At 43.3% G+C, this 13,910-nt stretch overlaps 1 protein-coding gene and 1 long non-coding RNA gene across 6 annotated transcripts in view; one reads left to right on the top strand and one right to left on the bottom strand.

The window, feature by feature from the left end:
* LOC144772355 (uncharacterized) overlaps positions 1-13,910 on the bottom strand; it is a 250,308-nt gene that overhangs the window by 93,278 nt on the left and 143,120 nt on the right. The window lies entirely within an intron of this gene.
* The window catches only part of LOC144772354 (sodium/potassium-transporting ATPase subunit alpha-1-like), a 299,498-nt gene that overhangs the window by 247,815 nt on the left and 37,773 nt on the right, over positions 1-13,910 (top strand). Inside the window, exons 12-14 of the mRNA XM_078656617.1 lie at positions 4,080-4,272; positions 11,942-12,117; positions 13,057-13,193. Coding sequence (XP_078512743.1) covers positions 4,080-4,272; positions 11,942-12,117; positions 13,057-13,193 — 506 coding nt within the window. The remainder of the gene's footprint in view (positions 1-4,079; positions 4,273-11,941; positions 12,118-13,056; positions 13,194-13,910) is intronic.

The raw sequence follows: 13,910 nt of genomic DNA, 5'->3' as shown, positions 1-13,910 counted from the left end.
AAAATTATATTTACTGAAAGCCAAAGCCTATTCCTAAAGACCCCCGTTGAAAAAAAGGAGGCCAATTGTGCTGCTGCCACAAGGTTAAAATTGAGTTACGGAAACACAAAACAACTGTCTTTAATGTTCATTGCGTCCGTACTCGTTTAAAATAACAGTATCATGTTTAGACCATTTGAACCTAAACGGCCGACAAGTTTCATTGCCATTGATTTTGTGACAATCTCATCAGGGTACGGGGACTCAATTCTACCTCAAGGATGCACCGGACCTGTAGAGTTTATATATTAAAAAGGGAGATAAAAAGGAGAAAACAACAAGTGACATAAGTTGTACATGTATGATGTTATATTCAGCCCAGGAATTCTGTTTTCCAATGCGTTATGTAAGGTATATTTCAGGTAGTTGCCAGGTAGGGTCCTACCAGCAAGCTTCCAATAAAAGTCACAGAAGACAGAGAGACCTTGAATGCCTAGCAGTAGATATGTGCATATTATCACATCTAATATCACGCATCATGATCAACCCCTTCTGTTTTCCAATAGCTCTTTTCTTAATTACATTTTCCTTTTCTCAAGAATTTCCTTGATTCAAAACATCGATCGGGAGCCCTTGCTTAGGTATAGGCTGCCATCGTACTACCAGCTACTCCCCTCATGTGGTCACACAGACCAATTAGTATCCCAACAACATTAATTTCAATTACATAATCAGCCTCAGTATCCCAATTTGTTATCAAGACCCTTTATAAGTCTAACTCGCGGCCGGGCTCAGCATCAGCGTCTTCCATGCAACTGCCAGTCTCCGCAGCTTACTCAGCTAATGAAGCAGCAGCTGCATTCGCACCAGATATAGCTCACGCCGGCGCAGCAATACCGGGAGGGATGACGTTTTTCTTAGGCGCCATCATGTAATGGTGCCCTAATGCAGGGATTTTCAATGCTTATGTGTTAGCCATGTGCACTGAATGCTTCCTTGGAGGTAACCTAGGGGCCCAATAGGATGGCGGGCGGATTGCCCCTCCAGGCCGGCGGTAGTGAATGGCCTGGCGGACGCAATCCGCCCGCCATGAATGACCCCCGCCACATTAGGATGGCTGGGGGATTCAGGGCGGGCGGGAAGACCGTCCGCCGCTTTTCCGCCAGTCGTCTCATCGACCGGGCAGAAAACTGCCACAATATGGTATATACCCCCCTACATTGGCATGGGCAAGGTGGCAGGCATGTGCATTTCCAGATTGACAGCACTGCCCGCCACAATGTAGGGAATGGGGGATGCCACGGTTGCGGTGGCTTCCTAATTGCAGGTGCGGGATTGCCGCACCCCTGGCGGACGGTCCCGTATACCGTTACTGTACTGTGGCGGGTGGACAATCATAATAGGCCCCTAAGCATCATCAATTCCTCTTCCCATGCAACTTTCTTTACACCCACCTCAACACTCTCATTCCTAAAAAGGAAAATAAGATCAACGATTGTGCAGAATCATGGTACAGTAAACACACAAATCAAAAACACAAGAGAAGGGGGATTGGGAGCTAATGGAGAGAGGTCCAGTACCCGTGCTCCCAATGTCAACGAGTCAATTATCCAGAAGTCAATCAGTTCCCGCTTTTATGTTATGTCTTACCTGGGAGCAGCACTAGACACATTGGAAGGACAAGTGTTTTCTTCGGAGAATAGAGTGCCATCAGTTTGGCAGAAATGTGCGTTCGCAGCACTCTCATCTAAGACTACTTCACTGTTGGATCACCTAACGCAAGATTTGTATGCCCATCCCCCTGGGATTTCTCTGCTGGAAATCACTCTTAAGTTCACATTGAGCTAACCTAGGCTCACTCAAACCGAGATCACTGTGAATTTTCATCCCTCTAGCTTGGCATCACTCAAAGCAAGCTTTACTGTACCCTAGGAACATTCCCCTTTAGGATCACTTAACTAAAGATTAGTGTGTCCTCTTCCCTAGGATTGCCCTAGGTGGAGACAACTGTAAACTCTTTCCTCTCTAACCTAAGATCATTACGATCTAGGATCAACTTGACCCAGGATCACTATATCCCAGGTTAATTTCACGCTAAGCCCAGATTAGTGTGTCCACATCCTCAGGATTAATCTGATGGAGATCACAATAAATTCACAATCTGCTAATTTAGGCTCCCTCGAACCCAGGTAACTAAGACATCCCACTAGGCTAGGACTGCTCTAAAGAAGGACCACTCCATTGTAGGAAGTCTCTAGCCATCACTCAGTCAATCAGATCCACTGCAAGTCAGAAACAGAACATTCTGTGGGGCACTCACTGAATCTTTAAATACTTCCACATTCTTTGACTCAGATTAAATATCACTTTGGTGGCCATTTCATGTAAGATTCTGTATGAAGGCTCAGCTAAGCATTTTGCGAATGCAAGCTCTGGCTGCTGCTTAGATGTCACAAAGGCACATAACAAAATGATCCTGCCTGTGTCTTGCCTGGCAGGCTGCCAGGGCTGTGCTTGCTCATGGGGCCTGCGTGGGCGAGTGGGTGGGCGGGACGAGGGAGCTCCTCTTGTTAGTTGCCAGGGTTGCCTACTGGAGCACGGTGTTCCCTTCTTCTTGTATCAGCCCTTAAAATGGAAATGCACAGAGAGCGGCGGAGTCACGTGCTCTTTAAAGTCTCTAAATACACACATCCAGCCTGGCAGGCTCTTATTGGTGGCAATCACTGTCGCGTGGCGCTGGCCTTGCACTGCGGATAATGACTAGTGCTTGGATGGGAAAGCGCTTTGTAAGAGGACAACCTGCAGAGGCACTGAATGTAGAGGTGTGGATTGAGCTGCAGCCCACCATCTGCTGCTCTTGGTGAGGTTCAGTTGAAGAATTAATAAAAAAAAGACTTTTATGTATTTGTCTTGCAGCATTTACTGTGATTTCAGTTGCAAACTGTCACGTGACAGGAAATGCTGTATGACAAAATGCCTGGTAGTTCTGTTTGCTGTTCCCCTTTCTGACTGCACATGTAGGGTATTATGTAATTTCAACTAGTGAAGCTCTGGATGGGGAAGTAGAAGGCAGAACTACAAGGCCACAGTCTCCTGGTGGGTTTCTATCACATATGCTAACAGACACTGACAATGTCAATAGCTCTGGCTTTAAAGGAATGTTGGTAATGTGAAGCATTGCAAGTAAGTAGCATGGGAATAGATATGTGTTTGTGTTGAAGCGAAGACCTGCAGAATAACATTGGTGTAGGTTTAAAGATCCGGTGACAGCTGCAGTGTTAAGCCAACCGTTGTACGTCAATGACTGACCTCCTACCACAGCAGCGACTTGTAACTTTGTTTACTTTTCTGTGCCACAGCTGTGACTGATCGTTTGTTACGTGACTCTGTATCACAGGATTGACCAGAGCACTGTTGTGGGTAAATGATGATATAAAGTAGATAGTAGCCAGGTAATTAATCCAAGTAAGATGTTTATTAGTTGGTTTCAATAAGATGAGTATTAGGTCCCACCAGGAGCTTGATGGATGTTGCTCAGCCCTCACTCACCAACTGACATTCTCCAGTCACACCAGGCACACACACATTCTATTCACTCTGACATCACGCACACCAACATTCCACGCAGACATCTCACTCATTCTGGCTGAGCAACCTAAAGGAGATAAATCTAGTTACAACATATCTCCTTTTCTTCGCAGGAAATAAACAGAATTGGTTGCAACATAAAGCAATTAAAATTTTGAAAGATACACATGCAATGTAAAATGATAAATCCTAGAACACATCCCCTTCCCTTGGGGAAATTTAAGAGAAAACGAAAATTAGAAAAGGAGATAAATCTAGTTACAACAAGCACCTTATTTACATGTCTACTTACAACAGGAGGTACTGGTAGCCTATGTACATGTGTCGTCACCACATCTCATTTACATGTCTCCCTACGACATCAGAGTGTAAAGATTGGCTATTGTGTACTGGACCCACAATACGAACAAACATTGTGTGAACGATCTCTGTCTTATGCAGGAATTCAAGGCTTGCTCACAAACTTTACTACATTATGCAATTAATGCAGCCCATTATGCTTTTTCTTGTAGCTGTCTGTACACAAAAATGCCAACCCAGAGGAATCCCGCTACGTGCTTGTGATGAAAGGCGCTCCAGAAAGAATTCTAGACCGCTGTTCCACGATCCTTCTACAAGGCAAAGAGCAGCCTCTGGACGAAGAGCTGAAGGACGCCTTCCAGAATGCATACATGGAGCTCGGCGGCTTGGGCGAGAGGGTGCTCGGTAGGTAACATGGATGGGGCTGCTTGTGCAGAACATATACACATATACACAGAGCAGGGAGGTTCAGCTTATGCAATGCTGGATCCTGGCACTGAGCTCAAGTGTGCTTATGCAATGCTGGATCCTGGCACTGAGCTCAAGTGTGACCTCAGGGGACGCTTACCTGTAGCTGGGGGGCCACAGCAAGAGTCAAACTAGGGATTTTCAATGGGAGTGACTGTATCTGTGACCGCCCTTCTCTGGTAGCCAACTTACAAATTTTCCTAAAAGTGATTCAGCCACCCTATCTTTAATGATGAACCGCACTAAATCAGGCTAACGGGCAGACCCCTGCCCTCCGAGGATTTTTCAAATGGCCCAACCAGGGCTGGAAAAACAGATCCTCGCGTTATTAAACAATTCTCTGGAAACTGGCTACCTACCGACCACCTTAAAAGAAGCCAGGGGTTACCCCCCTGCTGAAGAAACCAGGTGCTGATGCCTTTACTTTAAAGAATTACAGACCTATTTCACAGCTCCCCTTCTTGGCTAAAGTGCAAAAACAACATGCCCTAAAGACACTCTCGAACTACTTGGAGGACCACCAGCAACTCCAAGCTAGACAGGCGGGCTTTAGAGCCCACAATAGCACTGAGTTAGTGATGCTGTCCGTTCTTGACGAGCTCAGAGTTATAGCTGACAACAAACAGCCGAGTGCCCTGATTTTATTAGACATATCAGCGGCATTCGATACCGTCAGCCATAATAAGTTGCTGACTCGTCTCTCCGACCTGGGCATCAGCGGGCTAGCACATCAATGGCTAAAGTCATTTCTGTCTGACCGGACCCAGAGGGTTCAGTTGGGTGAGCATACATCGGATGTGGGCACTCTTACCTGCTGTGTACCCCAGGGTTCCGCGTTATCCCCAATTCTTTTTAATATTTACTTGCAACCCCTAGTAGAGACCCTGGCTCACATGGATTGCCATGTCTTCAATTACTCCCACCCTTTACCCCTGTAAACCCCACAACCTGCACCTAAAAAATTACGCTAGTACCATAATTAATTACCAATTAATTATTATTGATTAACAACCAATTAAGAATTAGTTAATAATAAATTCCTTCCCACAATCCATACTAATATAATAAAGAGAGAGCCCAAACCTTTGAGGCGGGTAATCTCAGGAACCACAGCACCAATCACAACACACAATACAGCGTTGGAAAGGGCAGTTGCAGCAGAAGGACATAGGCTATGCAGACACCCACCATATACATTTAAAAGGTAAAAGAACCGTGCCAGCAAAGTAGTCCCTTGTGGGCGTGTCTGCGTTGTGCTGTGGGTGTGTGCTGGGGGTGTGACAAACGCTGGGGGCGTGTGGTACGTTCCGCCCTTCATACCATGTCTCATATCGTGTGCTAATCCCACCCTGCTCCCTTTAAATACCCCTGCACCCCATAATCATAACCCACCCTTACTCCTTAAAATACCCCAACACCCTTAAACACTAACCCATCTTAACCCTATAAATATACCCTGTACCCCAAAACCCAAACCTATCCCTAAACCCTAAAAATACCCCTGTACCCAAAAAACCCAAACCTAGCCCTGAACCCTATAAATACCCCTGTACCTCAAAACCCAAACCTACCCGTGAACCCTAAAAATACCCCTGTACCTCAAAACCCAAACCTAGCCCTGAACCCTTAAAATACCCCTGTACCCCAAAACCCAAACCTACCATGAACCCTAAAAATACCCCTGTACCCCAAAACCCATATCTAGCCCTGAACCCTAAAACTAACCCTGTACCCCAAAACCCAAACCTACCCCTGAACCCTAAAATACCCCTGCACCCCAAAACCCAAACCTAGCCCTGAACCCTAAAAATACCCCTGTACCCCAAAATCCAAACCTAGCCCTGAACCCTTAAAATACCCCTGTGCCCCAAAACCCAAACCTACCCCTGAACCCTAAAAATACCCCTATACCCCAAAACCCAAACCTAGTCCTGAACCCTAAAAGAAAACCCTGTACCCCAAAACCCATACCTATCCCTAAACCTTAAAACTACCCCTGTACCCCATAACCCTAAACTATATCTGAACCCTTAAAATACCCAAACACCCCAAAACATATACCTCAGTACCACAAAACATATACCCCTATACCCATACTTACCTTATCCAAACATTAAAAAAACATGCTTTTACCATTAATGCATTTACAACGAATTTCGTTGTAAATGTATGCGTGGTAAAAGCATATAAAATGTAATGCCATGCGTTATAATGGCATTGCGGAGTCATGGTACTTTCGTAATGAAAGTATGCGGAGTGATGGTATGCGAAAAGAAAGTTGCGGAATAATGGGTGTTTACCCTCCCCCGGTAAGTACATTGGTGGCACGGCGGCCCACATCTCCAGCAACATACTCATATTTTTTCACCACCCATTTGAAAAATGCACAGGTCTCTCTCATTGATAGCCAGCACCGACATACACTTTTAGACACACCTCCCGCCACAAGTTCTAGAATTGCGAACTTTAGAGCTGGGGAGTTACGTTCGAATCTCGGCATCAGCTCAACATCCTGTGATTCCAGGCAAATCGCTTTGTCTCCCCGTGCCTACCGCAAATGAATCTGTTCTTCTGTAATGTAAATTGTGCTCATGCCATGTTGTCGAGTTCGCGCTATATAATATTGCAAGGAAAAATAAAGTAGGGAAACTAAAGTTCACACACTACTGAACGCGCACTCTTAAGTGTATCAGCAGTGCACTGTGAATCGGAGCGTTTCACAGGCCTGTCACAGATAAGAAATGCTATCTAAACGAAATCCTACAAAACAATATACTACTGGCTGGCAGCAATTCATACCCGGACAACATCGGGACAGGCTGCTAGTTAACACTATAAAATCTCAATTAAATAAATATTAATACATTTAAAAACATCCTTAATTTATTATAATTAAATTACTTCCCACCCTATTCCCCTATAAACCCACAACCCGCTACAGAACTATAAAACGCTAAATTTAATTAAAATAAAATTGATAACTACAAAAAAATGTAACGCATATATAAAAGAAAAAACAATTCTTACACAAAAAAAATCACATACATTTAAAATATATACTAAAATACATAACACTAATATAAAAATCGATATTTTAAACAACTATGTTTTTCAAAAGATATTAATGACTTCTATATTTTTTAAACAATATTATTTTACTTTAAAATCAAGATTCTTGACCCAGATATTCTTGTTGTTGATATTTCTGACTCACGATATTTAGGACTCGATATTTCTGTAGGTCGACATTTCCAACTTGATATTCTGTCTCCACACCATTTTCATTATTACTGGAGGTCAGTGACTTCCATGCTCAGCATGGATGAGGACTAGAACGACACATCATTAGTTGGAACTGTTTTGTTGTTTAATTTTGTGGTCAATAGTATTGTATTCAGGAAACCTATGCTAGCAGTTGAGTTCCATACAAACTCTACATGTCTAGCACATGTTGTGTAATGACCTTCTTGTTGGCTAAAAGAAGAAGCCATGCTTGTGGTGATACAAGCTAGTTATTGTAAAGAATGTGACCGTAGCTCACCATGCTACACGCATGTCATGATACCTATGAACCCTCATGAAGGCATTAAAGGCTTGGAGAGACTCTGCCGTCTCTCTGCCTCACAATCACTACTAGTCACTGAGGGACAAGAATGGTGGCCCATGAACTTCCGGGTCACAACTGGACCTGCATGTAAGTATAAGGATTTTAAAAAACTTTTATTTACTCCCAATTCAGTACACCAGTATATTGGGTGAAATTGGGGGGTGGGGGCAGCATTTTACTGTGGACTTTAAAAGACCTGCAGGGTCAACATTCCCAACCTCAAGCAAGCTTTGGATATGTTATGGTATGTTATATGCCTTTTATATAGCGCAAATCACCTTCAGCTCTCTAAGCGCTTATAGAGAAAAGTGAGCAAGTCACTCAAGCAGATGAAAACATAAGCAGCGACACCAGAAATTACACTGAAGTTAGCACCTCTCTAAATAGGAACGTTTTTAGTTGTTTCCTAAAAGTGGGGAGGGCCGGTTCCCTGCGGAGGTACTCAGGTAAGTTATTCCAAATTTGCGGAAGCAGGACAGAGAATGCTCTGCCGCCTTTGGATTTAGTAATGTAATGGGGGGAGCTAGACGGCAGGCCTCAGATGATCGCAGTGTCTGTCTGGGAACATATTTCTTTAGGCGTTCTTTTATATACACTGGTGCTTGGCCATAGATTGCCTTGTGGCAATGCATAAGCCCTTGAATTGAGCTCTCTGTTTAAAGGGGAGCCAGTGCAATGTGTGTAGCAGGGGGGTACAGCGGGTCTTTCTGGGAAGTCTAAAAATAAGCCTAGCCACATCATTCTGCACCACCTGCAGTCTCGTGATCAGTTTCTGAGGGAGGCCGATGTAAAGGGCATTCCAATAGTCCAACCTAAAGATGACCGTGGCGGAAACAATTGTCTGTAATGAAGACCTTGATAAAAGAGGAGCACGTTTCCGTAGCTGCCTCAGCAGTCTTATCCTACCACCGCGGTGACCTGGCAGGACATGGACAGCTCAGAGTCAATTTTCAAACCCAGGCTTTTTACAGCCGGGACTGGTACCGGGCCAACACCCAGTTCCGGTGGCCAAAAACGATCACACCCAGGGCTATTATTTGTTGGAATTACAAGCACTTCGGTCTTATCCAGGTTTATTTTTAGTGAATTGGCCATCATCCAGTTTACAGGAAATCTGAGCAACTTTTTGGCCGACTCTTGAGTCTGACAGGAGTTGCTAATCCGGATGAGAAGTTGGGTGTCATCCACGTCATTTATGTTTTTTTAATTAATAATTAGTTGATCTTTAATATTAGTTAATTAATTAATTAGTTAATATTTAATTAAGGTAGTTGTTTATATATTTTTGTGGGTGGGGTTTACTTTATAAAGGTAAATAGTGAGGAGTAAATTCATTTTACTTACTTTCTAATTAGTTGTTAAATAATATTAGTTTTTTAATTGAAAATAAGTTTTATGTGTGTAAATATTTTTTTTAGTTTTATTTTAGCTAATTAGAAAGTAAGTAAAATAAATTTACTCCCCACCCTTCACACTTATAAAGTAAAACCCACACACAAAAAAATAAACAATTACCCTAATTAAATATCAATTAATTAATTAATATTAATGATCAACTAATTATTAATTTAAAAAAATAAATTACTTTCCATCCTTTACCCCTATAAACCCCACAACCCACACCTAAAATTAATTACACAACTTCTATATGTCATTTTCAATAATTAATATTAATTAGGAACTAATTATTAATTAAACTTAAATTACTTCCCGCCCTTTACCCCTTTAAACCCCACAACCCTCACGTAAAATTAATCACACAATTTCTATAATTCATTTACAATTAATTATTTATTAACAACTAATTATTAATTGATTAAACATAAATTACTTCACACCCTTTACCCCTATAAACTCAGCCTAAATGTCGAAGCTCCCTAATACCAAGGGGTGGGAGAAGGGGTGGGGGATCAGAGGGGTAAATGACTCATGATGATAGGTGTTAGAAAATCAGAAAAATCAGAAAAAGATTTTTCAAAACTCGACCTCACCAAAGAAGGTGGTCGGTAAGGAAGAATGCCCAGGATGGTAAATATTCAGCCGCTGGAAAAGGGAGGAGGGAAATGGAGGATAGGAGATGATTTTTTAAGAGGATGAAAAGGCCTGTACCCTTCTTATCTAGGTGAAGAAGGTTGTTGACTTTATAGAGGGACCGGCATGTGGTCACCAGGTTGGAGGCAGATGCCTCTGATGTCCAAGATGATGTAATAAACTGAGTATCTAGGTTGTAGTCGATTAAAATATCATGAGTTTCAACTGCATGCTTGTTGAGTTGTCGATAGAGCTGAAATCCCAGAAATGTAACCTTCCCACAATCATTATGGAGAAAGCAATGCTTCTTTTTTTACTTTAAGGGAAAGAATAAAAGGTCTATCTGAACCAATGCTCTTCTTGACTATTTGTTGGAGGCAAATCATTCAAGACAAGTATAGCTATACAAAACTAACATTTTCTAACTCACAAATATTGCCCTAGAATGGACTCTCCAATGGCATCAGCTGCTTGTGGTGTAGAAGCCTGATTACACAGGCCTTTCCATAGGTGATATGTGACCCCATCTTATTTGTGATACATACAAGAGAGGACTAACCCAGTGTAATATTACACACTCTATGTTACTTTTTACTGACTAAGTATGGAAAAAGGCTGTTCAAATTACCTTCTGAATTGACTTAGTGTGAGGCTGTGTGTGCCTCCTCCATAAAAAATTGAAATGTCGTGGTGCCGCAAGGATGTGAAGGGTGGAGGTCCAGGGTAGCTGTGAAAATCAATGTGGCATCTCAATATGTGATATGAAAAATCAAGTTGGCTTTCTCCATATGTGTTGTGTACAATCAGAGAGGCTCTTGCATGACGGGAAGTAGATGTTCCTGATAACACATTTGAGAAGGGACATCCATTGGGACTCTTGGCTTCGACAGACTGGAAGGTCTGCACTCCACTTGAATTGTGACTTGTAGGTGGCAAAGTCAAAACAGGACCTGAGAATGAAACGTCTTAATGGCTTCATGATGAAGAATGCAAACAGTTATAGCTCTTACATGAGACTGTTGAAAGCTCATGTGTGTCAGAAATAAATGCAAACCTTTTCTTCTATGTATATAAAACACACAAATTTGATTTCACTTTTTTTACTGAGAAAATGCATATGGGAATCCTAGGGGGTGATTAGGATGGTAAGTGGACCGCCCGCCAACCCAATTATGATGCGACTGCCACCGTGGCGGTCACATCAGGCATTTTAACTTTGCTGCGGGTGCTGCTGGCTGCAGCACCCGCCGCAAGCCAAAATGCCATGTTGTGCATTGCCATGCACAACGTGGCAGGCACTGTGCAGTGCCTGCCACCTTGCGCATGGAAATGAAGAGGGGGGTACCATAGGTACCCCCCAAGTGCAGCCCCCCCCGGGGGCCTGCAACGGGCCCCCAAAGCAAATCCCCGCCAGCCTTTCCATGGTGGCATCGCAGCCATGGAAAGGCCTTAAAAGCCACACATCATAATATGGATGGCGGTGCCTGCTAGGCACCGCCACCATATATGTGCCCCAGATCCGCCCAGCCGGCAATCGTAACGATTGCCGACCGGCAGTAAAGCGGCGGACGACCTTTCCGTCCGCCGCATTACCCACTGACATTGTAATCTGGCGGTGGGTAAAAAAGTTCATGATGTCGGGCGGATCGCATGATGGTGGGCGGATCGCCACCACGATCCGCCCGCTGTCGTAATCAGCCCCATAGTGAGGAGCTGGTTATGTTTAAGACAACAGGTGATGGCTATAATGCAATGGAATGAGAATTTTTTTTTTTAAAGAATAATATAGGTAAACTTCTTAAAGAATAGTAATTTAACCACCTGTCAGGTACCCACAATGCCTAGTCTAGTTTAACAACATGAGCCTAAGAAGGAGTGTAAATATTTTCCTTCTGAAAAGGTGGATTCAGTGAATTACAAATGAAAGTTAAGGTGCCCACTTCTAACAATTTCTCATCTTTTCTGCAGGGTTCTGCCACCTCGCCCTACCAGACGAACAATTTCCAGAAGACTTTCAGTTTGACTCAGATGAGGTGAACTTCCCTACAGAGAATCTCTGCTTCGTTGGACTCATGTCCATGATTGACCCACCTCGTGCTGCTGTTCCCGATGCTGTTGGAAAGTGCCGTAGTGCTGGAATCAAGGTGCATACTTACTGTGCTCTTATAGATAATATAATCTACTACTTGAGGAAGGGAAGACAACACAGCTGGTTGGAATAGCAGTGGCGGCTCGCATGGGGCGTGCTGCGGGGCGGTGAGGGGGTAGGGGGTAGCAAACACGGACATACTAGGAAATGGAGGAAAGTAATTATTACGTTCCTCCATTCCGCAGCACACCCTATGAGAGCCACCACTGTGGAATAGGGCATCAATGGATTGTCTTCTAATTGCTTCTCTACCAGTATGAGTAGCCTTGCTCTCCGGGGCAATAATGACACTTCAGTAAGCTTCCTCTACATGGAAAAGTGTCAGTGAATCCCAAAGATACTGTAGTCCTAGTGACTGGATTTACCTTAATCTGTTGCTATGGCACAAATCTCCATGTGCAGGTACTGCTAGCATGTGCACTTCTTCAGCCATTTGTGTAATTTAGTTTCCAAGCACCCGGGTGGTATCTCTCCTCTCAAATCATCTCTCATAGGTTGTAAATGGGAAGTTGAAGGATTCGCCAGGTGTTTGACCAAGTGTTTGGTGACAGGGGGTACTTGCAGTGTTGTTTTGAGAAAGCTGAACATGTCTTTATAGCTGCTGCATACGTTTAAGTCAGCCACTTTGACAAAACTAGGCTAGAAGGCAAATAAGTATGACAGGCCTCGACATTTAGCGGCAAGGGTTAAGTGTGGCAGAGTTGGGACTTGCAAAAATACAAGTTCACTGGAAAAAATAATAATGCTGTAGTATGCCAGGGAGGGATGGGTGTTGGGGTGAAGAAAGATCTGTGGCGCTTGTCCAGTTCACTGGGTGTCTTCCTGTTCTGATAAAAAAATGAAACAAGATGGCTCACTGGGTTCTCACCATACCAGAAAACTAAAGAGAATTATGTCCACAGACCAGCTTACTGTTCTTTTCTTCCTGTTTCAGGTCATCATGGTCACCGGTGACCATCCTATCACAGCCAAGGCTATTGCAAAGGGTGTAGGAATCATCTCTGAGGGAACAGAGACAGTAGAAGACATAGCAGCTCGCCTCAATATCCCAGTAAACCAGGTGAACCCAAGGTAAGTTTAGGCTGAGCCTAGAAGTGGCAGCTGTGCAAGCTTCATTGACTCCCTCTTTACCTCCACCAAATAACCTTTTTTAAAAATACGATTCCCTCCTTTCTATGTACTAGATGGTGTACAGGATGTGCACCAGTGTGGCACCATGACACATGTTTTAGACTATGGGCCTAAACTGGTACACCATTGTATTGAACCAGTGGGCGGCTCTATTTATAAAGCCAATGTGAAAAATAATCCCTGCCAAATCTCAAAACGTAAACTAAGCTTTAACATAATACACCTTCATTAAATTTTTGTTTCTACGCTGGTCGCGAAGCATATCAAGGCTAAATCATCTCTATTAAGGCACAGCTTATTGCAGGTTGAATCAATTCTAGTGTTTCCACTTTTCAGTTACAACTGAAAAAAAACACTGAATGTACAACTTCCTTCATAGTAGAAACTGAAAACCATTAGATTTTGCTGTGCTTTTGCTGCTTTAGTACCCTCTGGATTCAAAACAGAATAAATGCAGCCTCTACCTGTAATTTATTTGCTTTGATCGATTATCCTTCTGTGATCAACTAATGTCCATGGTAAGCAGCTTAATAAGCCCTCTCAACTTAATGTAAAGTCCCTGGAGTCTACCTTCAGTCCTATTTGTGAGCTTGGCTCAACCCTTACTGCTTCAGATCACTGGTCACTGCATGTTGCGGTGTAGTGGGCAGCAGGTTT

Source organism: Lissotriton helveticus, chromosome 8 (assembly GCF_964261635.1).
Source record: "Lissotriton helveticus chromosome 8, aLisHel1.1, whole genome shotgun sequence".
Taxonomy (NCBI): domain Eukaryota; kingdom Metazoa; phylum Chordata; class Amphibia; order Caudata; family Salamandridae; genus Lissotriton; species Lissotriton helveticus.
The sequence above is the reverse complement of the archived record's forward strand: the minus strand, read 5'-3'. Positions and strand labels throughout refer to the sequence as shown.